Below are 25,431 nucleotides of genomic sequence, written 5' to 3' on the forward strand. Positions count from 1 at the left end.
ATATTTGCAGTTCTGATATATTTATTGTTTAAATGTGACTGAACAGGTTTATGGAACAACAGACTGGGCTCGGCTGCAGGGCAACCAAGAAACATTCAATACCAAATAGTAACCTCTCACAAGGCTCAATATTTTACAAGCCCATTGCTCCTGCAGAGGGCAGGCTGGTGGCTGGAAAACAACATCATACATTCAATTCTGGAGCTGCTGTTAACCATGTTTTTGAAGAGAAGGATATGTGCAAGAGAAACGACTATACACAGGGCCATATCATAGTGCATACTTACACATCTTTGTGCCACACTCCCAACTGAACCTTGTCCTAACTGCAGCTTAAAGTGGTCATAGAGAATCAACCCAGTGTGAAGTCAGTGACATAGACCTCTTTCACCCTGCTGGTGAAGGAAATATGGCTGGAGGGAAAAGACAGGAAAACCCTGTGCTAATCTGACCCCTGACTGGCACTTTGGTGGATGTTGGTAATTGGCAAATTTTAATCTGGCCCAAAGGTCATCAGTCCTGCATTGAGAGGATGCCTTCTTTGTGGGGGATGTACGTGGATGCACATGCACCCTGGCCCACAGGCCACTAAATTCATAAACTTATAACACATACCAAACATTCAAAATATTTCCCTTTTGTGAGAACAGGTTGTTGTTTTTTTTCAAATAGACCCTTCATTATTGTGATTCTTGTTCAACAGTTAAATTAGGTGTTAGTAAACTCAGTCACTGACTACTGAGGAAATGTAACCTGTAGGAACACAATTTAGTAAATAAGAAAGGCTGGTGAGGCTAAGAACTGTTCTAGAATTTAATTTACACTTCCAAAATTATTTTTTATACAGACTTTTGTTAATATTCTTGCCAAGAACAAATGAGTAATAATTACCTTGTACCCACCTCTTCTTTGCTGTACTTGTTATATCTACTGTGATCCATGAAAAGCAACTTTAGTTTATTGCTTTTCTTTTTACTTTGTCACCAAGTCCTGGACATCATCAAGTGGCTGCAGTTTTGTTACAACTTCTATTCTGTCAAATCAACAGGCCCATTGTACAAGGAGACAAATACCATTAACATAAAACCAATACTGAATCAATGGTTAACAGCCAGCACTTTTAGGAAGGACTAATACAATACCAGTGACTGATGCTACCAGTGGCATTTGCTACTTGAACAGAGTACAACAGCCTGTGCAGTAGAGGGAGGATGAAGGACACCCAAATGGAAAATGAAGAAAAGTGAGAAGCTTTAATGTTTCATTTGTTTAAATACAAAGTATGCTTTAAATCTCAACATCTCAAAATGTTTTGAAGTGCCATTAGAATTCGCACCATTCACCTCCTAGTGCAGAACTGAACTAACAAGGAACAACATCTCTAAAGACTGCCCATTCAATACGCTACTTACAGATGTAAGTGGGATGTTCTTCACATTTTGCAATCATATCTTCATGATTTACAAGATGGAACAAAAGACATTGTGGAAAGAGGGGGCGCAGGAATGGAACAAGGGACTCAGGATTTGCACTGGATATTTTCTTTGCAATCAGAAGAGTACCTTCCTTTTGTATTTGACAATTAATTGCACATACTTTCTGTAGACATAATTTTCTATGCAGAAAGAATCTTTAAAAAAAAGATAGGAAAAAAAGCAAATCTTTTGCCTTGGTTTAACAACAATAGACTTTGAGGACCTGTGGCAACAGAGTATAATCAGAACATCCAGCTTGGATACAGTGCTCAACTACAATGTACACTGCTGCATGATAAGCCTGCAATAATGTTAGTTTGAAAAAGAAAAGCATACCATTAATATAGGATACTAGGAAGAGGAGTAAGAGTGCACAAGATAAGGGTTTTCATATTATTTGTCAAGGCAGATGCAACATAAAAATATCCACTTCAGAAGAAAAAAAGCAGCTCTGTTTAGAACATGGGGGCAGGAGGAAACAAGAAAGAAGGGCAGTCTTTAGCTTTTCAGCACAATTCAAAAGTCAAACGACCTAAAACCACTTGATGACAAAATACATTTCTTTAGTACAAGACCAACCTTCTCATAAAACATACCTGTGCCTTTTTCTTTTAAATGGGGTTCTTCCCTCCTGCAGGTATAAGGCAGCCATGAGCATATGTGTGGGCGCATATGTGCTTGCACAGTTGAACAGTCGGCAAGACAGGAAAGAGCCCCTTAAGTTCATGCACATTTTATTGAGTAGTAATATAAAATGCTTTTTTTCATTGTTACAAGTGCATGCTTTGATTGCCAACATTTCGAAGTCAAATTACAAAGGCAAGGCTGTAGGCTGTAGTGAATTACTTGGGCACTTATACAATTGTTAAAAAATATCAATGGACTGTTTTGTTTCTTTTTCTTTTTTTAGAATGAACCAGTTGTAACCCGTAACTGATATACAAAGGGAAAAAAGTGAAAAAATTACACATTTTGTGGCACATGACAGAACATAACAAAATGACTAAACCATTATGACATTAACAGTTATCATGCATTTAGAATTTCACATGTAACTATAAACTTATTTAAATTTCACAAGGTTTGCTAAACATGCTAACCATCTATATGTGCACTGACAAGCTTATGTTAAAAACTTTTGTTAAGAATACTCTCCCCTTTAGATTTTTCAAAGCTTTTTTCGATTACAAAATTTCAAAGGCATTAAGCATTTTTTAGAGAATATAAAGTACGCCAGTATACATACATTTCCAGTATAAGTCAGACCACTAAGCGCATTACAGTCCCATACAGGCCTATACAGCCATTTTTTCTTAAAAAACATGCATAGGCAGATTTTTACAGAATATAGATGCTTTTCACTGCACTTAATATGGTGTCTTGTTCACTATACTTAAAAATGCACCACTCATAAATATTTAAATTCAGCAAGCCACAACCAAGACTTGATTTACCCAAAAAAACCCTAAATATAAACAGCAAAAAAAGATAAATGTTATCATTATTCCAGTTATTTTAAACTTAAAGAAAAAGATATTTGCTGCCAAATTAGTAAGGTAAGTGTTATAGTTAAAGAAGGGCATTGAAGCACACTAAAGAAACCTGAGGTAAGCATAATCTGTACAAAATTAAACTGTCCTCTTTTTTTTTTTTGGCATTTTTAACAAATTTGCAACATTCTTTTTTTTATATATATATTTTAAAGACTGCCTAATTTATTTTATAGCCATTGTCTGACAAGAGTAGCAAAACATTATCAATAAATAGTCCTTATTTAGTTTGTACATCATTTTGTTAAAAATGTTTTGATGTCATCCATGTTTAGTGCTGCAACTGTAAACGTACAATAGTTAGTAAGAAATTAAACAAAGTTTTCATGTCCAGTAACATAATAAAAGGCCTTTCAGTAACATATCTAGAAGTTCCCAATGCAGTAGGAAAACATGTTCATTCCCCTAACTTTGCAATATATACCAGCATTAGCTTTCATTTTTCTACAAGCATTTTAAAGGCATATCCAAAGGAGGTGTTTCGCCCCCACCCCCACCCCACCCACCAAAATAAAGTTTACTATCTCTTCATAGATGATATTGTAAACTGAATCCAACACCTGGCCCCCAGAGCAAGTAAGCTATTATCAGAGGCAAGAACATCCAACTGCTGATGTGCAGTAATCCCATCATGCCCTGCAGCTCAACAAAACAGGAAATGGTCACTGAATATTGCTGCTATTACTGCCATTGCTGTCAGTGCCATTAGTCTCTGTGGAGATTGCCTTGTTGATGGAGTTAAGGTTGGCATCAGATGGCATGGCATCTCTGCGAGGAGGCATCCTCTCATTAATTCGATCTAAGCCTTTCGCTTCTTCGAAGCTAGTGATCTTATGCTGCGGTGAAAATCCTTTGATAGCTAAATAAAGGATTATTAAAAAGAAAATTAGCAAAGTAAACCTGTTGACATTTCACCACTATATCAACAGTCAATGAGTTAGAAATTCCTTCATTGTGAAGAACAAAATGACAAAATCTGACAACACAATAGACTTTGTACCATATTTGGAGAGCTAATGAGTTAACAACTAATGTCTCTCTTGCAATCCAAAAGTATTTTCGTCAAGATTAACTTCTAATATTTTGTTGTCCACCTGGGTTCAGCTTAAAATATTATAAGGCTATAACTGGAATCAGGAACAATGCCCAAAAGCACTGTCTACCTATATTTAAAAAAAATAATAAATTGAAGCCTTACAAACACTGTCCTCAGCCTTAATTTCCTTACTTGGGCAAAACTCCCACAGACTTCCAAGGACTTTTTCTCAGTAAGAACAGAATGAAGATTTAAAGATTGGGCCAATGAGAAACAGTGAACAATGCTGTGTGATCAGTTTGCAGAACACACATTACAGCTATTGAACAGGGGCAGCTCTAGCATTCTTTTCAGAAGGCTTTGCAGACTTTTTATCTCAGCTGAACTGCTCACGTGTTGCTCAAGAACAGTAACCTTCCCTGACATCCCTTGGGCTCTAGAAAGTAATTTGGTTAAACTGCAGTAATTCAATGTGACATGGACTAAGAATATCATTCTTTTGGTGCTTTTGCCCCTCTTAACTTTGAAAATATATCAACATAGGACCCAGTAACTAAATTTAAAAAGTCAATGAATCTGTCCTTCAGCAATGACACTAACAATTCCACATTGATCTCAGCAGGTATCCGCAGACTAAGCAAAAGTCTCTGTAGAATCCAATATAACTGTTTCATTATAGGACTTCTTTTTGAAGATATCTCTATTTAAACAGAAGAGAAAAAGGCACTATAGGCAAAGAGCTGTTGACAGCTTTTAATATAATTTACAGTGGCCTCTTGTGTGTTTTTCTCTCTTCTAATCAAAACCAAATTAATCTAATGAATCTCCAGAACGTTGGTTGCATTTTGGTAATGCCTTTCTCATAACATGCCACACAGCAGAGATGGTGTGTTAGTACCAGGAACCTGAAAACTTCCTTTGGGATAGAGAGATTAGGAAATCAGAGAGATTGCTTTCCAGATTTTCCCCCCTCATCTAGGGATTTTCCACCAAATTGGGACACAGCAGACTCACATCTTGCTATACAGAAGTATTCTTTTCCATTTCACAAGCTGGCCCATCACTACAGTGACACACGGTTCTCTTACTGCTTCTGAAACCCCCCTGAACAGGCCTGGTACCAATATACCACTCCCTGAATTTTGCAAGGAGCAGGGAAAGCATTTTCATGCTGAAATTTTGCCAACCATTCCTGTGCAAGTGTGTAGACTCCCTTTGTTCCTTATGATTAATTTTGTTAGCAATTTTATGAGCATTTCATACTTCAGGTAAAATTTGAGGTGCATGATTTTTTAACATGTATCGTTTTAGTGAGGAAAAAAACCATGGTGATTAGTCAATCAAAGGGGACGGGGGGCTGGTAGTGAAAATAAAGGCCTACATCAAATATTTGGAATTTTTCTTTAATCTCTCACAAAAATATAAATGCTTAGTGAGCACCCATGCCAAACCCTGAGAGCGAGTGTTTAATGGATAGCTTTGTTTAACTTGGTCCCATTCTGGGACTTGATCCTGAGAGATGTTTCTCCCATGAGTGGTTGTGAGCACTTGATTGATGCAGCCTTGCTGATGATATTTTTTACTTAAATTATAGAAAGATGTAACCTTTCATCCAGCATTGGATTGCTGTATTTCAACCAGTAAATAAATAGCTATGTTTGGAGTGGCTAACTAGTGATAATGGCAAATCAAAAATTAACTTGAAGAATGAATATTCCTGGAATGGGGCTCACTTTCTATCAATTTTATTTCAAGCAGACATGTTATAAACCTTAGTGCTGAAGAATGTGCTCTGCTGTAGTTGCTGGTCAGACAACGAGTATTAGCAGTTTACATTGAGAGGATACTAAACACGACACATAGTCACAGAAATCACAGAAAACAGCCAAACTGTCAACGAGAATGCACACTGCAGATTAGAGTTTGCCAATAGGAATAGATAATTCCAACATAAATAGCAGCTCAATCGCTGCTATTTAGAAAGCAGTTGTATTTTCTCTTACTTATTTGTTGTATAATTTTGTTTGCTGCTTTATAAAGATCAAAAACAAATTCAGGTGCTCAAAAGGCACTTTTACCGCATCAAGGAACCATGATCATGAGATTTTAATTTTTTTTTTTAAAATAAAGACACATTTTTTAAGGGGGCAAGAACAAAATACAACTGAAGAATTTTGTTTTAAAGGGGAACTTTGAAATTCTTCTTCCAAAACTTTGCATTGCCGATTGCAAACCGCACATACTTATTTCAGTTGTAAATCGATCTTAACTTTATTGTTAAAGATATCACACGTGGATTTAAATTTAAAAGATCATTAAGAAAGCAACAAAGTTTGCAAGAGTAAACATTCAGAAACCTTCTCAGGCAGCCAGTCATTTTAAATCTGTAGCTATGATGGTGCTGGTGTTAACGGTTGCACTAATGTAAATACCCAGTATTTTAACTGACACTGTTAGAAGAAACTGACATCTTGGCAGACAAATGTCTCATGGTATTTTACTTTTTAAAGAGACATAAACATATTGAACTGTACCAAAAAGATTCACTCAAAAGCTGTTTTTTATAGTGCTCCCCCCACCCCAGTCAAAACCCACCTCCAAACCGCCCCCAAACCCAGGAATAAACCCCCACCACCATGTTTGTAAAGCTGCGTGTTGGTCTCCTTTATCAAAGATAGCCGAAAACGATTTGAGGCCAGAGAAATGATTCAGCCTTTCAAATACTGCTCATGCACTATGTGTCAAAGAGCAATTTATTAACAGCTGCCGTGTCGTGTCCCCTTTTAGCTGAAATACAAGTCTCCTCATCGGCTCATGACATTACTTAGTACTTGAGTTTAATGTACACAAATTAGAACAGCATCATAACTTTAAAAAAAGAAAAAAAACAACAAAAAGCACTTTCCCCTTTAAAGCAAGTACACTTTGGTTAATACCGAGCCACAATTGTTAGCCCAACACCCACACACTCTGTACAAGCTACAGCAAAATGAATACACCCAGCAGAGCCCTTATCTGTTGTAGGAACAACAGAAAGGGGACTGGCTAATTTACCTTCATCAGCCTCAATAGCCTCAACAGTAGCTGAAGAGAAGAAAGGGGTAGCAAAACGAATGAGAAAAATGAGCAGAGGATTTTAACTCTAAGAACAAGTCAGTGAATAGCAAAGGAGCTAATACACTAATGTTACTGTAAGTGCTGGATTTTGGCACAAAAGACAACACAGAAATGCTACACAAAGAACAGAATAAGTATAATTTGCAGGCTTGATTGAGCTACAGAAATATTTTTTGGAAGCTGAAGGATTTGCAAATTAAACTTCTTTTAAAAAAAGAAAGAAACATTTTTTTTCTTTCAGCTCAAAAAAATTGACAAAAGAAAAATATTTTCCATATTGTGCATCTCACCTGCGAAGTGTACTGTAAAATGACTGTGGCATTTAGGACTGTGGCAGCCTGATTTGTGCGTATCCAGAAAGGGAAGGGGGAAAAGTGGCATAAAGCCTGAAGAAGAAATTCATACTATTTCAGATCTTCATTTAGAGAGCACTAGATGCTACTAGTACTACACAGGACTGGAATGCCACTTAAGAGGAAAGTATAAAATTTACAGCTTGTAATTTGCTCTCTCTCCTGGAATCCACCCCCCAGCCCCAACTGAACAGGGGGTTAATGCAAGTAAATTTTCTTCTACTCACAAACCAGCTTGGGTTTCAATGTACCTTTATCTGCACACTTCCCTCATTATAATACCATGTCTCTGATCAAAGTAATTTTAGTCTGTTAAATCAGCTGATATTTAATAAAAGTAGAGGTAATAGTGAGATTAAAAGCTGCAGGTAGTGAAAACACAACAGCTGGGTAAGAGAGAAAAATGTAATCATTAGAAAGCTGTTGCAGTGCTATGTGTACACTGCAGGCCATAATTGTTTTGTGGGGTTTTTTTTAAGTCACTATTAAAAATAACCAATTTTTAAATTTCCTGGTAGTTTGCAATTCGAATCGTATCCTTCAATTTCGGTTTGCATTTGTTCTTACAGCCAGATTTAGAAGCTGAAGCGGTCAGAAAATGCAATCTAACTTACCAATGGAGCAGCCAAGACATTTATAAAAAAAAATCTGCTTATTCAGAAAACAGATCAAAATGCAATCCTTTCTCCCCCAAATCAGAAGGGTTTTTTCCCCCCAAACAAGCTTTTGTAGCTTTGATATTAAATATGGATTGAGATCAATGCTAAGATGCATATTGTCATCTTGCTGCATGTAAAAGTTACCAGAGGTAATCCACATGCACCAAGGTGAGTCTACACCCCTCACACAACAAAGTAAGATGACATAGCTAAAAAAATGGAAACAAAACAGAAACAAAATAAAAAAAGAAACATAGTCACTGTGAGAAGAAATTAAGATGAATAACTGGATCCAAACCAGCACTGACACATTAGGCATAAATGACGATGACTAAAATGTGTATTTCCACAGAACATACTGGTCATATTTTCTGTTAAAACAAAGTATTATGAAAATATGCTGAACAGAAACTATGTAGATTTCAGAATATTTGGTGGATGGTGTACTACGTGTTAATTAATGTAATAGTTTGTGTATAGTAATGTTTTACTAAGCCAGAATACTGCAGTATGAGGGGATTTTCATTTTAGCCATTTTAACAACTTTTTGGTAATATACTAAAAGTTAGTTTGTTTCCTAATATTTTGTCAGGGTAACATCAGCATTTTCCTTGGTCCAAATTGTCTGACAAATCTAACAGAACGATACTGAGAAGAGCCTGGATAAAGACACAATCCCACTGTAACACTGAGAGAGACATTCTGGTAAATCATATTGCAGCATTTTCAAAGCAGAACGTTACTATCTGTGTAACACACAAGGCACCAAAAAAAATTACCACAAAGTACCTGAATCTTCTAGATAAGAGAAAAGAGACAGTAAAGGGAAAAATACAGCAAAAGAATACTCCAGGAGGGAAACAGGAAAGTTAGGCTGAGACTGCGTAAAATATATAAAGTACATTTCCATTTTTGACATATGCAGACAGCAGAACTACAATATAAAAAAAGTAAAACATTCTTGGGTGCATGGCATATATTGTACAATAGTAAATACAGGAAAAAAGAGAGCATACATCAGTAAATTAAACATTATTTTGCAGTTGCTAATTCCAGATGGAATAAGGCATCAAGTGTACTGCTACTACAGGTTTAGTGCATTCCTGTGACAAAACATGTCTCAGTACAAAACTGAGATAAAAATCATTAAAAAAAATACACTTTTTCATACCTAGCAAGCATGATGTTAATAGATTGCTCCCTCGCTTCAGATTAAAGTGGATTGTGCAACTGCTCTATTTTATATACCTCATGTATCATCATTCAGTACAGCCAGGAGATAAATTCTAATTCTAAAACTATTTTTTGAGTGATTTTCAATGAGAGAGAAGAAATCAGATAAAAATATGGTTTAAGTGTCATTATCAAAGCTGAATCTCCAATTCTGTGCATCAAAAGTACTTTAAACAGGCAAGAAGAAATTATGAATTGCGTAGAAAGCATATGGATATACTTCATATGTACATTTTGGCTATCACTTTTGTCTGGTTTATTTTTGTGTTTTTTTCCCCTCTTTGAAAATCAGTGGGGTATAAGCCTCAAAAAGCCATCTTATATGAACTCCCCACAAATGTTCACATACCGTCAAATGCCTTATTCTAACATTTAACATTTTTTTTCTGAGAAGACTGAGATTATTTTCCTTGGATTCTGCAGTTACTCAAATGTCTTACGCATATAATGGCTCACAGAGACAAACGTGCTTACCGCTTTGCAGAGTTTGCTTTCCTCCAGAGAGCACACCACTGGGCAGCATTCCCGTTGGAGTCAAACCTTTCAGTGTCAGCACACTCTCACTCTCTTCTCTGTAAAGGAGAGAGGGGGCAGGGAAAAAAACATTGTTTTTTTGCTAGGTTTGGAACAGTAGTGGCTTGGACCAAGAAAAATGCTTTTACCATGTTACATTCTCAGACAGTCATTTAATGCATATGGCTATCTTCAAACCCTCCAGTCAAAAACAGTGAAATTTATTCCTGTGTAGGTAACTTGCACAAAGCTCTGCTAGAGTTTGATTTAAGTCCTGTTTGAGGACTTGAGTGGTCCATGGGCACCTTTACATATGCAGCAAGGCTGCTCCAACATGCTGTAATTAATCAAATATGCTGGAGCATGGCAATTACTGTGCTCCAAGAGACTCCAGCATTGTATATCAGGGTCCCTGCACTGAATAATGGTGATGGAGGCGCTTTAACTAAAGCTTGTTCAATGAGCTATAGTTAAAGCACCTCTGCCACAATTTTTCAGTGCAGGGACACTGATATATGTGATGCTCTGGGTGCTTTAATTAGATCAGCTCTCAGAGTGCCCCTCTCATTCCTGAAGCACATGTATAAATACCCCTTGTGTCTTGCCTGGGACCTCTTTTGCCCAGAACCAACTTCACTATTACACTATATGGGATCTACATACAATCATATAAATATATAGACCTACATACAGGACATACTTATAGTCATATAGGCCCATGTGATGTTGTTAATTGCTATGACTATAAATATGATTTGGTACATGTTGATTTACCTAACAAGATTTTAAGTGTGTCAACATTGTGCTTGCTCTACAGGGATGTTAAGGGTATGTCATCACAGCTTTCCTGATGCTCTGCTGAAAAACATACTCCATTTACCTGCTCCTACTCTATTGATGCCAAACCCAGAAATGAGGCAGTGAGGCTGCTCTGAGGGCACCCCCACTCTGCTGCTCTGCATCACACTAGACAGAGAACACAAGAAGTTGTCATCCCTAAAGTTCTTCAACTGCCTCATCTCTCAGTCTGGCCCATGCAAAGTAGCAGCTGATGGTATGGAGCATCGCAGAGGTGATGGATACACCAAAGGTCCAGTTTTGTAAAGATCTGAACAGTTCCTGAACAGGTGCTGAGTGCCCTCGCTTTCCATTGACTTCCTCATCCTCAATGACTTGTAGATTCAGAACCCAAAATCTTCTCTCCTCCTATACAATTCTAAGTGTGCTTAGGCCATGCAAAGATGCTGAAATGCATCTGTCTCTACTACAGAGGGCAGCAATAATGAATCTTCCTGTTTCTATTCTCCTTTTCACTCTTTTGCCATCTTTGCAATCAGGGAGCTACAAATTTTGTCTTACTTGAAATACCCTGAGAACAGTGCAATTTTCTGAAAGTGATGAAACAGTGAAAAATCAGATTTCTTTATGGCATTTCATATTGGGCACACAAAAGTGAGCCATATCCCTCATTCCCTGCTGAAGGCCACAAGCTGCTTCTGAAAATGTTTGCCATGCAATATAAATCACTAGTACTGTACAAAATGGTTCTCATGGTTAGATGCAAAGGAAACCTCCATAAACTTTTCTAAATGTAGTAAATTTAGCAGCACACCTCATTTAAAAAACTAATTTCACTTGATTTTTTGACAATGGAAAAAAAGAAATTCCCCTATTGCAAAAAAACTCCAAAAGACCACAGCAAGTCAGAATGGTTCTGACACTACAAATTTCTATTTGAAATCTCCATGTTTATCTTGTGAATAATGTGTAGGAGTATGCACACCTAACAGCACTAATATTGCTCCCCATAACAACCTTAAAAGAATATCATTGCACCTCAGGATGCTGCAGCAGTCTGGTTGAGAATTATTGCATTGGTATAATATTAAATATGAAATAAATGAGCTGAGCATCCAAAATTAATTTCCTATACTGGTTTTAGTTTAGACTTTTTTTTGCATCTGCCACATGTTTAAAGAGATACTCAGCAACACAATCTGGCTGATAAAGAATCTAGTTTTGGAAGTTATGGTATGGAATACAAAAAAAATCCTTTTGCTGAGAAGAAGTATATTTTCTATATTCAGACTTAAGAATAGCACAGTACAATGTGTTTTCTATTCTACTTAGAAACATCAGATGGAAAGTTCTAAACAATAGGTAGTAATTAGTTACTCTCGCTCGTGTGTTAGTGGAGGAGTGCAGATGAAGGGTAACAAGTTGCTACTGTTTGTGCTCATTTCCTGGAGTTTTAGTTAAATGAACCCAATGCTTTCATCTTTAATCATATTCAAAGTTGCAGCAACAGTAAAGGGTGACAAACTGTGACAGCAGGTTTTCTTTTTAATGAGACATGTTATACTTAACATACTTTTTCTGCATTTAAGTCTTGTGGCAGAGTGGCTAACTGTGAAGTCTACACATGGAGAGAAAGGTACTTAAAAACAAAAGATGTTAGGAATTTCCGTTTTAAAACACTTTAAAAATGCTTAACAGTTATGCTTTGGAAAGTCATAACATTTCAAAACAATGGCAATTGAGTTCTCACAGAGAAGCTGTATAGCAGCAATGTTTGTCAGATAAAACCATTTTTAAAAGGTTCCAATATATTGTGTTTAAGTGGCATATTAAAACATCAGAAAATGTTTATAGTTTAAATAAGAGAGTGCTCTAAATGACCATGAAAAAACTGGTTCATTACCAAAACAGGTAGTCCTACCTTAGCACAGAGAAAACTCTGGCCATTTTTCCTATTGCTCTGATCTTATTCCTTATGACTTCCTTTCGTGCTGCAGCAGTTGCTCCTATGTAAAAACACAAAATAGAAGTTATAGTGACTTATAAACACAATATCATTACTTTGTTTTCTGATTACAAACATGTTAGAAGGCTCACGTAATAGTATACTGAGAGCAACTATCTGCATGTGATTTGACAAACTAAACAGCCACTTTTGTTGATTTTAGCAACTTACAGTTGAAGACTATTCCATCGTACTTGAACATCACATTATAGTATCCTTTCAAGGTGTGATTATTTCCCTGATGCACACTAAAGCAACTTGGTTTCATCAATTTATGTTAATATTGTGCTTCAACAGTTTGTCATGTGATCATAAAGACAAGGTTCTTAAAAACTAGTTATTCAACATGCTACAAAAGGTATCCAGTTAAGAACACTGTCCATAACCTGAAATATTTTAAAGTTTTTAACTAGAAACATTTTACAGTAATGGTGCAGATAGAATTTATTTCTTAATCTTGCCATTTTAAGTGAAGATACAAAATGCTACCTAATTTTGGTTCCATTTCATTAGACATAGCTGGCACTGCAAACCATGCTATTTAATGGATTTTAGCAAGTATTTCAATCAGTGGTATCATTCCCCAAGGGGAAAAAAAAAAAAGGGTCTTCCATCTACTTTTGAAGAACTATAAGCAAGTCACCCTAGCTTTGATTCAGAAATTATGGATATTAGAGACGCTAACAGGTACAGCCCCAAAACAGTGACTATATAGTTCTGGGAACAAAGAGGAATCAGGGCCCGGGTGTTTTTTGAATTCTCACAGTTGAGGGAAAAGGCTGAGTTATGACATATAAATCCTCAAAACGAATGCATGGCTATATGATACCATGGGAAGAGCAGGAGGGATATGGCTTCCTCAATAACTGGATAGTGTTCCATGAAGAAGGGCTGTTGGGAAGAGGCCCATTAGAGTCTATGGTCTCTGGCAAATGTTGAGTATGGGCTCTGATGCATAATCCCAACAACTGCACTTCCTGGCATGCTAGACATGCATGGCAGGAGGTCCGATTGTGGCACTGGGGATCAGATCTCCATCATGCCATATTGCCGGTGCAGGAGAAACCTGGGATCCCTTAAACCAGCATTTAGGAAGCCAGTCAGATGATCCCCACTCCCACCCTCAGCGGCATATCAAAGTTGAGGGCTCTGATGAGCCCCCAAAGCTGGGAATCCTAATCAACTGCTACTCCCAGCCTTGGAGATGAAACAGTCTCAAGGGTTCCTTTGCACACCAGAGGCTGTGAGGAAGGCCAGCTGATCTGCACTCCCAGCCTCCAGAGAGCAGTACAGCCCTTGACTCCAGCTGTGCCCCAGAAGCATGGAGGACAAACCAGATGACTGGGATTCCCAGCTTCAGTGGCAGAGAGAGTCCTTGACTCCAATGTGCCTCCACAGCTGGGAGGGGCAGCAGATTGGAGCTCCCAGTCTCTGTGACACTGTGCAGCCTTGGACTTCAATGCACCCCCAACACTGGGAACAAGAATCAGCTGATCAGGGCTCATCTGAGAAGTGCAGGCAAGTCAAAGGTTCCCATGCCCTCCCAAGGCTGGGAGCCATGATTAGCCTGGTCATATGTGCAATTTAAAGCCTGATGGTAACCAGCCACAAAGGTATTACACATATTTTGTGTAATAATGTTGTGGCTTGTTCCTTGCTTTATCACACCATTAACTGTATTAACATGTACCATGTTACATGTTACTACTTGTGACATGATTAACTGGTTAATCACATCTTAAGTGCCAGGGGCCTATCTGATAAAGAAGAGGGGGGAAAAAAAACCCTAAACATTCTAGGACAGGGGGAATTCTTAATCCCTGGGCTGTGGCCTGGTGCCAGCCCACAGCATAGTCGGCTGCTGGACAGGAAGTGGCCACGGATCAGCAAACCATGCCCCCCTTGAGCCAGGCAGAGAGGCTGTGGCTCCTTTTGCAGGGCCTGCAGCAGCGCAGGGTTTGGTCCACCCCCCAACCTGGGCGGGTAGGGATATTCTTACCTGTCTGCAGCCCAGAAATTCTGGCTGCGGTCAGCTGTGACTGCTGGACTGTGGTTTGTCAGGCCATGGCATAAAATCTTTGGGAACCCCTGTTCTAGGACACCGAAGGTGCCTATGTTTGTGCTCCAACACATTCTAATTAGAACTTGTTGCAGCAGACTCAATTAATTGAGTTTGTTGGATTATTCTAATTAGAATGCTCCAGCATGCCTCACCATCATGTATATTCAGTGTCCTGCATTTCAAAATGGTGGCAAGGGTGCTTTAACTAAAAACTGTCAAATGAACTTTAATTAAAGCACCCCCATGGACATATGGAAACAAGCAGCACTGAATACATGTGATGTTGTGGTGTTTTAATTAGAGCAGCTTTCCAGGAGCTGTTCTAATTGAAGTGCCCCTCCCTCACCTTGGAGCACCTGATGTTCAAAATTAGGGCTTAAATTAGGTTTGTGGGAGTGGCTCTCGAAAACGAGTCAGTAAAATAAAAGTAGTGACCTGGTGCAAGGGCTGGGGGTGAAATGGGAAACAGAGATAGACTTTTAAGAAACAAAAAGGAAAATAATAGGACTACTGTTGAACTACATCTATACAAAATGGCAAGACTATGGGGAACAAACAGGAAAAAACTTGAAGTCTTAATGCACAAACTGCAAGTTGATTGGCATTACAAAGACTTGGAGAGATAAACTGTAGGACTGGGTATAGAAAGGAAAAAGGGGAAAGGTACTATTCTTAATATCAGGAAGATGGAAGTGAAAGGCAGACTTGTCTCCGAGTGAAGATAAAAAGGGGAAAGAATTAAGGCAATGCCATCATAAGAGACATTTGTGGAGCATCTAATAGAAACATGTAAAGAATAGGACCCGATAGCAATATAGCAGAACACAGACCAACAACAAGTTATTGGAATGTGTTGTAGAAACTTTTCATTTCACAAGGTCAAGAAAGTTATTAGAAGGGTGGTCATCTTAAATTTGATTATGATTAACAGGAAAGAATTTACTGAGAATCTGAAGGTGGAAGGCAATCTGGCTGAAAGTGATGAAATCTTCCATGTTTCAGGGGTACTGCTTATAACTGTGTTGCTCTAAGGGCATAGGCAGACAAGGCTCTTTGGGTAAATCCAGTATCTTTTATTAGAACAACTAAAATAGTTGGAAAAATTCTTCTTTGCAAGCTTTCAGGTACAAACACCCTTCTTCAGGCTGAGGAAGCATCTGCAATTTTTCTGTGCTCTTCATGAATGGGTTGACTAGAATAGATTCCAGAGACCAGTATGCAAGACTGCCAATCAGTGAAAATGCAAATTAAGGCGGTCAATGAGTGGGAAACAGGTTGGGGGGAGGGGAATGTAATCTTGGTGATGTGATATAGCTAGTAAACAGAAGAGAGGCTATCTGAGGTATCAGATATCAGGCAGGTTATAATGTGCCATAAATCCAATGTCTATATTTAGTCCATGATGCTTTGTATCCAGTAGGTTGATGAAGTGAAGTTCATAGGCTCGTCTGCAAAAGGTGTTTTGCAAATTGCCTTTGAGGGTTAGAACTGAGAGATTGGACAGAGTGGTTGTCTTGTGAGAAATGTGTCCCCACAGGTAATTGGGCATTCTTGTTTTTGATAGATTTTCAGTGTGCATTTATCTTGGTACGTAGTTGTTGTTTGGTTTCTCTTACATATTTTTCAATAGGGCATTTAGTGCACTGGATGAGATATATTACATTTCTGGAGATGCAGATGTAAAACTCAGGAATGTTGATGGTTATGTTGTGGGGTGTAGTTATTGTCGAGGTGGTAGAGATATGCATCTATTTTTCTTAATCCTTTTCTGTAGAATTCCAAACTTGTATCATTTCATAGGCAAACAAGGTCCTTTGGGTAAATCTGATATTTTTGATTAGACCAACTAAAATAGTTGAACAATTCTTCACCACCCCCCTAATAACTACACCTCATAACAGAACCATCAATATTCCTCATGTAATATATCTCACATTCTCAAAAGGAATTTACAAAACACCTTTCACAGACAAGCCTATGAACTTCACTTCATCAGTCAACTGAATACAAAAAATCATGGACTAAATATAGACATTGGAATTATGGCACATAGCATCTGATACCCCAGATGGCCTCTCTATTTATCACCTACATATCATCACCAGGTCTATGTTTCCCTTCCCTACAAACCATCTGTTTCTTACCCACTGATTGGCTTAACTTGCATTTTAAGTGACTGCCATTCTTGCATGCTGGCTTCTGACTTCTATTCTAGTCTACCCTGTACAGGAAGAGCACAGAACAACTGCAGATGTTTCCTCAGCCTGAAGAAAAGTGTTTGTACCCAAAAGCTTGCAAAGAAGAAATTTTCCAACTATTTTAGTTGGTCTAATAAAAGATATCAGATTTACCCAAAGAACCTTGTTTGTTTATGAAATGATGTAAGTTTGGAATGCTACAATAAAGGATTAGGAAGAATAGAACATGGACAATGGACTTCAGAAAAGCAGTCCTCAACAACCTCAGCAAATTGGTAGGTAAGGCCTCCTTGCAAGAAAATCCAAGGAGAAAAAGGAGAGTAGAAAAGCTGGCAGCTACTGAAAGAGGCTATATTAAAAACCACAAAGGCAAACAATCCCAACTTGAAAGGAAGATAAGAGACAGGGCTATATCATCTCTTTAGTGGCCTGAAAATTAAACAGGAATTAAACAAAAATAGAAATAAGGATACATGATGAAGGACGGGTAAAAAAAAAGAGGAAAAAAAAATAAGCAAGAAAAGAATAAGGAATTATATAAGCCTGTAAAACCACCATCAAAATCTTAAAATGCAAAGTGGGTACGTTGTGCAAGGGACAAAAAAGGCAACAATAAAAATGTATGCAATTACATTAGAAGCAAGAGAAAGACCAAGAAAATATATGTCCAGTAATTAAACAGGGGGAAAATGTATAACAAATGACACAGGGAAGGATTAAATATTCACTGTTGTCTTTGCTTCAAAAAAGGCTAATCGTGAGCAGATATTGTCTACAATTCTGGCAAGGAAACAGAAATGCCATCCAAAATAAGTATCCTCAAGAGGAGGGCAGAGAAAGTGCTTCAAGGATGACCTCAAGCCAACCTGACAAAATGTAACATTAACATCAACTCATGGGAGACTATCACCCAGGATTGCTCCAAATGGAGGAAGAGTCTAATGCAAGGATCTCGTATTTTGAAATCTTATGATGACCATAGGAATGGAAAAGTCGGAGCAGAGGAAAAGGTGCGTCATGAGCCAAATCAAGAATTCGGAGCCACCCACCCCACGCAGAAACAGGTGCCTGAGTTGCAACAGAGTCTGTTGATCCTGGATCAGCCTCATCAGCAATATTTGGACCCATAGATAGGACAATTATGTAGACAATCATCCTTGACTGCTAGGGATTGCTGAAGAAGAACGGTGAGTACACAAACTGGTTGAAAATGTACACTCGGGGGAGTTAAATGGTATTCCATCAAACTACGAGGGCATTTCAAGTGAGGTTCAAAAGGGCTTCTTCCTGTATCCAGTTAGATTGATTATTTTCATTAATGACCTAGATGCTTTACATGTCCTTATATAATTTTTGGATGATGCCACAATGTGAGAACTTTGGAAAGCAAGATTAGAATTCAAAAGTGAACCTTGTCTGCCTTGATAAGTTGGAAGCACAATAAAATTGTAAATGATAAAATGCTCCACTTCAGCAGGAAAAAAAATCAAATGCACACACGCATACAAAATGGAAACTAACTGGGTACCTAGGACTATTGAATAAAAGGATTATGAGCCACAAACTGAATGAGTCAACAATATGATGCCATTGCAAAAAACAAAACAAAACCAAATCTCATTCTGGGGATACATTTACAGGAATATGGTATGGAAGACACTTGATGATAATTATTCCTTTCTAGTCAGCACTGGTGAGGCCTCTTGTTTTGAGTTTAACAAAAACACAAGTTGGAGAGACTCCAGAAGAACAACAAAAATTATGAGAAGTCCAGAAGACAGGACCTGGTGGAAAGGTTGAAGGAGCAGGGGTTGGTTAGTTTAGACAAGAGAAAGCAAAGAGATATGATAACAACCATCCAGTATTATAAAGGATTGTTAAATTTATCAACTGTTCCCCATGTCCATGAAAGATAAGATGATGTCAGTTGAATTCAATGGTGCCCAAGTTTTTTACCCTGTGGGCTAAATGGGCAGTGACAAGCCTGTCTGAGGACCAGAACTGGCTGGTTGGCCGAACACAGCAGGAGGAGCAGGTGTGACCAGGGCCTGATCTGATGTGTAGGGCAGGCATGACTGGGGCCTGATTCAGCTGTGTGGCAATGTCCTGGCCCGGCCCAGGCCCAATCCTGTTGCATGGGGCTTGGAGATATGGCAGCAGAGGAGGGGTAGCAGTGTTAACTGCCATTGCTCCCCTGTTGACAAATTTCCTGAGCCCCACAGGGGAGCCCCATGGGCTGGATGGCATGGCTCCATCAACTGGATCTGGCTCATGGGCCAGGGCCTAAGTACTCCCTGTTTTAATTTGAAAGAGATAATTTAGGTTAGATGGAGGGGCGGGGGAATAAAACCTTTCTAACTATTATAGTCAAGCAAGTCAACTCTTGTTGTCAAGCAATGGAACACAGGCGTGGAACCTCCCTTATGGAATGGTTTTAAAAATAGGTTAGAAGGTCCAGACAGTTATCCTGCAGAGCAGGATGGTCACTTGAGGCCACTACCATTTCTACAAGTTTAATGTTCTACATTAAACATTTCTACAATTTTAATGTTCTAAATTATCTTTCTAAATTGTAGCTGTAATCTATCAGGACATATAGGTGCATAATGAGGTAGGACAGTCCTTTAAACTTTACTCCACTCAGCACTGGAAAGCCTAAGAGACTTCTACCGAAGTTGCTAAACTAATTTTGGAAATAGGCTTCTAACTGACTTACGTTTTGCGAACCTAGGCAATGTAAAACCTAAATACCATTAAAAATAGGGTCCCAAACTCTTATTAAAATTCATGGCTGTTAGGCATGGAGAGTCCTTTGAATATCACTCTTGAGCACCAAACTCCATTTCAAGGTACCTAAATATTTTTTAAAAATGGAGACCATTGTAGCCTATTTGTAGAGTGGTTATAACAATGCTTTCTTTCTGTTTGTCTAATTAGGCCCCAGTTAAAGAACAGCTTCCCCATCTGACAACATAAAAACGTTGTTTAAATTTAAACGCATGCAACTTAAGGTAAGCATGAATTTATTTGCTTTCTTGCTTTGAATGAAGAAGGCGCTCTTTCAGCATATGTTGTTATAGACTGTAGTGCAAAGAAACCCTGATCTTAACTGTAATCTCCAAGTGGCACCTCAGTCCAAATACATAGCTGTTGTCAAGCTAATTACAGAGAGGCAAAAAGAGAGACAGACAGAAGGCACAAAGGGCTATCAAACTGTAGAACTGTGAAGCAGTAGAGGAAGAATAGGTCATAAATCAGACAGGTGAAAAATAAGATGAAAGGTGTCATAGTTAAGAGAAAAATCCAGGGGAGGTAAAACATATTGAAAAGCACATCATGCATGATTAGAGAGAAAGAGATGCAAAGGTGGAAATGAGAGCAAGACATAGAGCATACATGTAAAAAGCAGAGTGGGAAGAAGACTGTCTCAGAATAAAAATCTCACTAAATTATAATCAAGACATGTAATGAATAAAAGCATTAGGGACTCCGTATTATTGCCATGTCCAACTACAAACTGTCTCCCTTTAATCTGTTCTCGTCCTTTTCATTACATTAAGCCTAATTACAGGAATCTATTTGGAGCAAGACTCTTGTCTAACTAATCTGAGAGGCGCCTACTGTGCTTTTGGAGAAGTACAAACAAACAACAGATACTATAGCAGATTCCATCAGGTGTTTTCTGCTTAAGCTTAACATGCCCGCAACTTCCAACACAAAAAAGAGAATTCTCCAGGTTCCAGTTGGCACCACTTGACTTTGCCGGCAAGTATAGGGAAGGAGATCCTGAGCACCCCCCATTTCTGGAGGGGCTGGAGAAAGGTTTGGAAGATGGCCTGCATTTTCCTTTAGTCACAACAGGCTCAGAATGTCCCTACTCCCAACCGTCCAGTCCTCTTGAAGGCACTACAGTAGCTTTCACTGCCTCTCAACCTTGAAGCCAGTCAGAGAGAGTCCGCTTGCCATTGCTCTCTGTGGGATAATTCTATGCCAGATTCTAGTAAATTAAAGCAATGCATGACTTTGTCTGCCCTGTGGTTACATTGGTGTAAACCTCTTGTGGGTCCAAGCCCCAAAATTCCTTTGGAAATAAAACTGACTTGGTAAATCTCTATTTTGAAGTAACAGGTTGTGAGGAGCAGACAAGTTGGTTACCCTTCTGAAGTATACTGCTGTGGCAAGGAGCCACATCATCAGACACAGCATGAGCTAAGAAGGAAGGAGGCTGGGCTGGTTCTATGAATTTTCCATCTTATGGATTCCATGAATTTGCTCAGCACCACTACAGTTTAGTGCCAGGATAGGGCTAGCAGTCACTTGAGATATTCTGAACAAAAGATTCCTGAGATACAATGCTCTTAATAAAATGTTACTGTAAAATTTTGTTTTATTATAACTTCTTGCGCACACCTGTGGTTCAAACTACTCTACTGATCCATATCAAACTGATTTCATTTCAACTAATGCCCAGCTCCTGCTGTTCCTTTGAGGAAGCAATGCTATTAGAGTCATTAGGGGATTCAAGTTAGCTCTACAAACTGGCATAAAATGAGGTGGTGTATTATAGAGGGTGATTTGTCTTCCTCAGATCTACAGAATATGAATAGAAGTGCATACAGCTGCCCTGAGATCAAAGTTACTAGAAAGCTGAAGATAATACGCTGTAGTCACTGACCCTGAACAATACCCAAGAAATGTACATTTGAAACCTGCCCCTGGCAAATTTCAAGCCTGTTTGCTTCTGTACATTAATATTCTCTCCTGTGTCATGCTTCAGTCTGCAAAGGGGTTCCTCTGGAAACTTTGCCCCACAGAGTACAGCTTGTTCTTTAAAAGACAGTATTTCAAAGTGCTCGTGAGAGCCACATATACACTCAGAAAATTTGAAAATGACCATACTTCATTAAGACTGGGTTAGAATTGGTGGTGAAATTTTGAGGCTGAGAGGTCCCATAGGGTCCTAAGACAGTTCCAGAAAATGAGCTGCTTCTAATTTTCAAGGTGCAGTAAAATGCATGTAAATGTAACTCTTACCATTGTGGAGTTAGGGTTTACTGCATAATTTATATTTGGCATGATCTGGTGAAGGAGTAGCTCAGATATCAGTACTTTTTGGAGACAAGGGTTTTAACATTCTATTTGCTCTAAAATGTACTTGGCTTAGGGGCTAGAGACAGACATTCAGAAAGCTGGAGCCTGATTTAATCAAATATTTGTAGGTTAGTCCAACCTGCAAAGATTGAACTGATTTGCAAGTGAACAGAAGTTCACATTTAATTCTGGAAATGCACGCACATGCTAGATACCAAGGGCACTAGAGCAGCCCTCCCTTCCCTTTGCAGCAGCCACAAGGCTGGAGGGAAGCTGACTTAGGGGATGTGGCCAGGCCCTCGCAGCTGCTAAATATGATTGTGGAGGGGTTTAAAGCAGCCTGAGGCCCGAGATGGGAAGTGCCTCAGGCAAAGTGGGGCAGGGGGTGGGGATTAAACTCCCCTGTCTTGGGGGGGGGGGGGAGGGGGGACCCCAGGTGGTGTCTGCCCAGCTTGCCCCCCTGCCCTTGCTTGGGTGTTGGGGGGCCCAGTCAAAGGTGGTCAGAATGGTCCTGCTATCTGCCTAGGGATGTGGCTGGGGCTGCGGCCAGCCAGCCTGAGGTGCTGCTGAGCAAAGAGGCAGAGGGGCCAGCCCATACTGGGCCACCGGGGTTGGATCCTTCCCAGCAGGCTGCAGCTTGGGCTGGGGCTGTGGGGGATGCACGACTTCCTACACCCAAGCTGGGTGGATCTGTCAAGGAGCCTCAGCTGGCTGGGAAGGTCCCCGCAGGGCTAGCCTGTGAAGGCAGGGCCCTCCCCAGCCCACAGTGGCTGTGTAACAGCCCAGCCTGGCAGCACAGGCAGGGCCTGGCTGGGGACCAGACTTCCCAGGCCAGCTCAGTGGGCCCTGTGCCCAGCAGCTACCACCACACCCCCTGTCCTGTGCAGCACCCAGGGCTGCAGGCAGACAACCAGCTGTGTGTTAGCCAGGGATTGGGGCTGTTCTCTGTCTCCCTTGCCTCCAGCTGCTACTGCCACGGCCATGCCTCTCTGGGTTGGGGGAGTGACAGGAAGCTTCATCTCTGTGGCTTCTGCCTAGCACGTGGAGCTCCGGCTCTGGGACACCTTGTAAGCTAGAAAGTGTCTGGACAGAAGGCATCTGGGATCTGAAGCTGTGGGGCAGAAACTGCTGGGCCCAGCAGGGCTGTTTTTCTCCTGACACATCCAGCTGCAGCCCCTGCTCCTGCCGCACCACGCATCACTGCTTGTGGCAGGAGTGGGGGAGACTTTCTTCAGTCCTACTGCTTCAATTGAGCTCTGCCCGCCCCCATGGGCCAGCCCCACTGGGCCTTTCCCAGCCAACTGAGGCTCTGTGACAGCCCTACCAGCTTGGGCACAGGGAGCCATGCCATCCCTGCAGCCCCAGCCTGAGCTGCAGCCCACTCAAAAGGGCCTGGACCCGGCGGCCCATCCCAGGCTGGCACCTCTGCCTCCACACTCAGCAGCACTCGCAGACCAGTTGGGCTCAGCCCTGCAGCCCCAGCTGCTGGCAAGACAGGCCGATGGTAGGGGCCAGACTAGCCAGCTCTCACCACGCTCCCTCCCCTGCCACTGGAGTAGAGAGGAGTTTAAGCCTCTGAAGACCAGGAAATATAGTTCCAGATCTGGCATTGTTTTTGATATCTTACCTTCACATAACCTTGCTGAGCATTATCTACAGGCCAAGTTAAGGTTGTGTGTGGCAGTATGTCAAAAGTAAAAGTAAGGCCAAATTCAACAGCCTGGAATGGTACAATGCATTGTGGTCAATGTGAACTCTGTACAAGTTTTTTTTTTGGCAGTGAATCATGAAAGTTTTAAACTTGAAATACCTATATCCCCACCAAGTACAGATACTGCATATACTTCCAAGAATAAAACATTTGGATCAGGCAAACAATAATTCCTCTGTAATACTCTTTTCATCAGAAAATATTAGCTCTACAATGAAATGCTACATTTGAAAAGTAACAGCTCTTTAAATAACAATCAAAAGCATAATAACCCACATCATCATAGCAATGCACTCCCAAAGGGTGCTGAATGAAAGAAAATGTGGACATGCTGAGAGTTGCACAGCTTTCACATAAACCAAAAATCTCAGCAGTCCAAGGTCAGAGTACAGAGAGAGAAATACTACATAAAATCAAAGGCTGTTCTTTGAAGCTCTACAATTCAAGAAGAAAATTAAATGAAAATTCCATTTCTTCAATTCACATTAAATTAAGAAAATGCCTTTGAATGCTTTAGTCATGAAAGTCAAAATACCTGAAAAGCTGAAAAAACCAATAGTAGCCTGGTGTCCAGGGAAACAAGAATACACATGGGTAAAGTATGAGAAAGTAATATAGAGAAGTACCTGTAGAGAGGTAAGATTATGGGGTGCAATAAAGAGAAAAGCATCACAATTTACACCTACCATGTCTCTAACAAGTGCATCTGACTTGAGTACATACAGTGGCTTCAGCTGAACAAACCCAGAATGAGATTTCTCTGTGTAGTTTAAGAATCCTGTAGAGGACTGGAGAATTTTGATAAAACTATAAAGAAGATTTGCTGGGCACTCTGAACAACCTGAAGGTAGATAATTCACACAGTTTGTGAAAGTCTACACATTTCAGCTGATGGCAATGCAGTCACTAAGTTACACACCTCAGATACCTTCCTCATTTAATAACGCTGCAAATTTCTCAAGTTAAATGCAAGCCAGGGTGATCTGACAACACAGCTGCTGAAAGAATTTAGTGCTGCACACCAGTATTCAGCAAGCATGTAAGCAACATGATTAATATTCAGGGAACATTAGAAGTTGTGACAAGAGCATATATTTGTTCACATGCTTTGCATTTCCTTGTCACTTTTATTTTCTGTGCTTAGGAAAAAATGTGAAGTTTGCCTCACACTGTATTGAGGCATTTATTAAAACGTCACCTATTGTTTCTAATTATTTTTAATTATAAAAAGCACCCATCTGACCAGTCCTGAACTCATGTCAGTATTTTTAAAAGCAAAATAAAAGAAAAATGTTTAGAATAGTTATAAACAAGAGAAAAGGTGTAGATGGAAAGATAATCACAAAACTGCACCCACCTAATATTAGAAACAGCTTCACAAAAAAGAATTAAAAAAAAAATCATAGCAGCCCTTGCTTTCTGTTCTTCGGGAAATGCAGGGCCAATTCTTAGTTGAACTACAACATAAATCTAAGTCTTTTAAAACTGGAACTGAATTCTCAAGACAGGAAGACATAGTTTTTATTCTCTCCTCCCCACCCCCACCTCAAAGTAACACCCTCCACCTACTCTCTGTTTGTCTTTAGTCTTCTGTCAGCTCCCAGTATCCCTTTTCTTTTGTGCTACAAAC

The 25,431-nt window shown here is 39.6% G+C and overlaps 1 protein-coding gene across 6 annotated transcripts in view; it reads right to left on the minus strand.

Moving 5' to 3' along the window:
* Nucleotides 1–2,192: 2,192 nt before the first annotated feature.
* The window catches only part of PPP3CA (protein phosphatase 3 catalytic subunit alpha), a 360,908-nt gene continuing 337,669 nt past the window's right edge, over nt 2,193–25,431 (minus strand). For 4 of the 6 annotated variants that reach the window (XM_090031872.1, XM_090031873.1, XM_090031875.1 and 1 more), the window contains 4 exons: nt 12,656–12,740; nt 9,898–9,995; nt 7,116–7,145; nt 2,193–3,884 (listed from right to left, as the gene is read on the minus strand). In XM_090031872.1, coding sequence (XP_089887998.1) covers nt 3,688–3,884; nt 7,116–7,145; nt 9,898–9,995; nt 12,656–12,740 — 410 coding nt within the window. In that variant the 3' untranslated portion in view covers nt 2,193–3,687. The remainder of the gene's footprint in view (nt 3,885–7,115; nt 7,146–9,897; nt 9,996–12,655; nt 12,741–25,431) is intronic. The other 2 variants (XM_090031874.1, XM_090031876.1) reach the window with 1 other exon arrangement.

Source organism: Crocodylus siamensis, chromosome 2 (genome assembly GCF_052110815.1).
Source record: "Crocodylus siamensis isolate JL-2025a chromosome 2, ASM5211081v1, whole genome shotgun sequence".
Taxonomy (NCBI): Eukaryota; Metazoa; Chordata; order Crocodylia; family Crocodylidae; genus Crocodylus; species Crocodylus siamensis.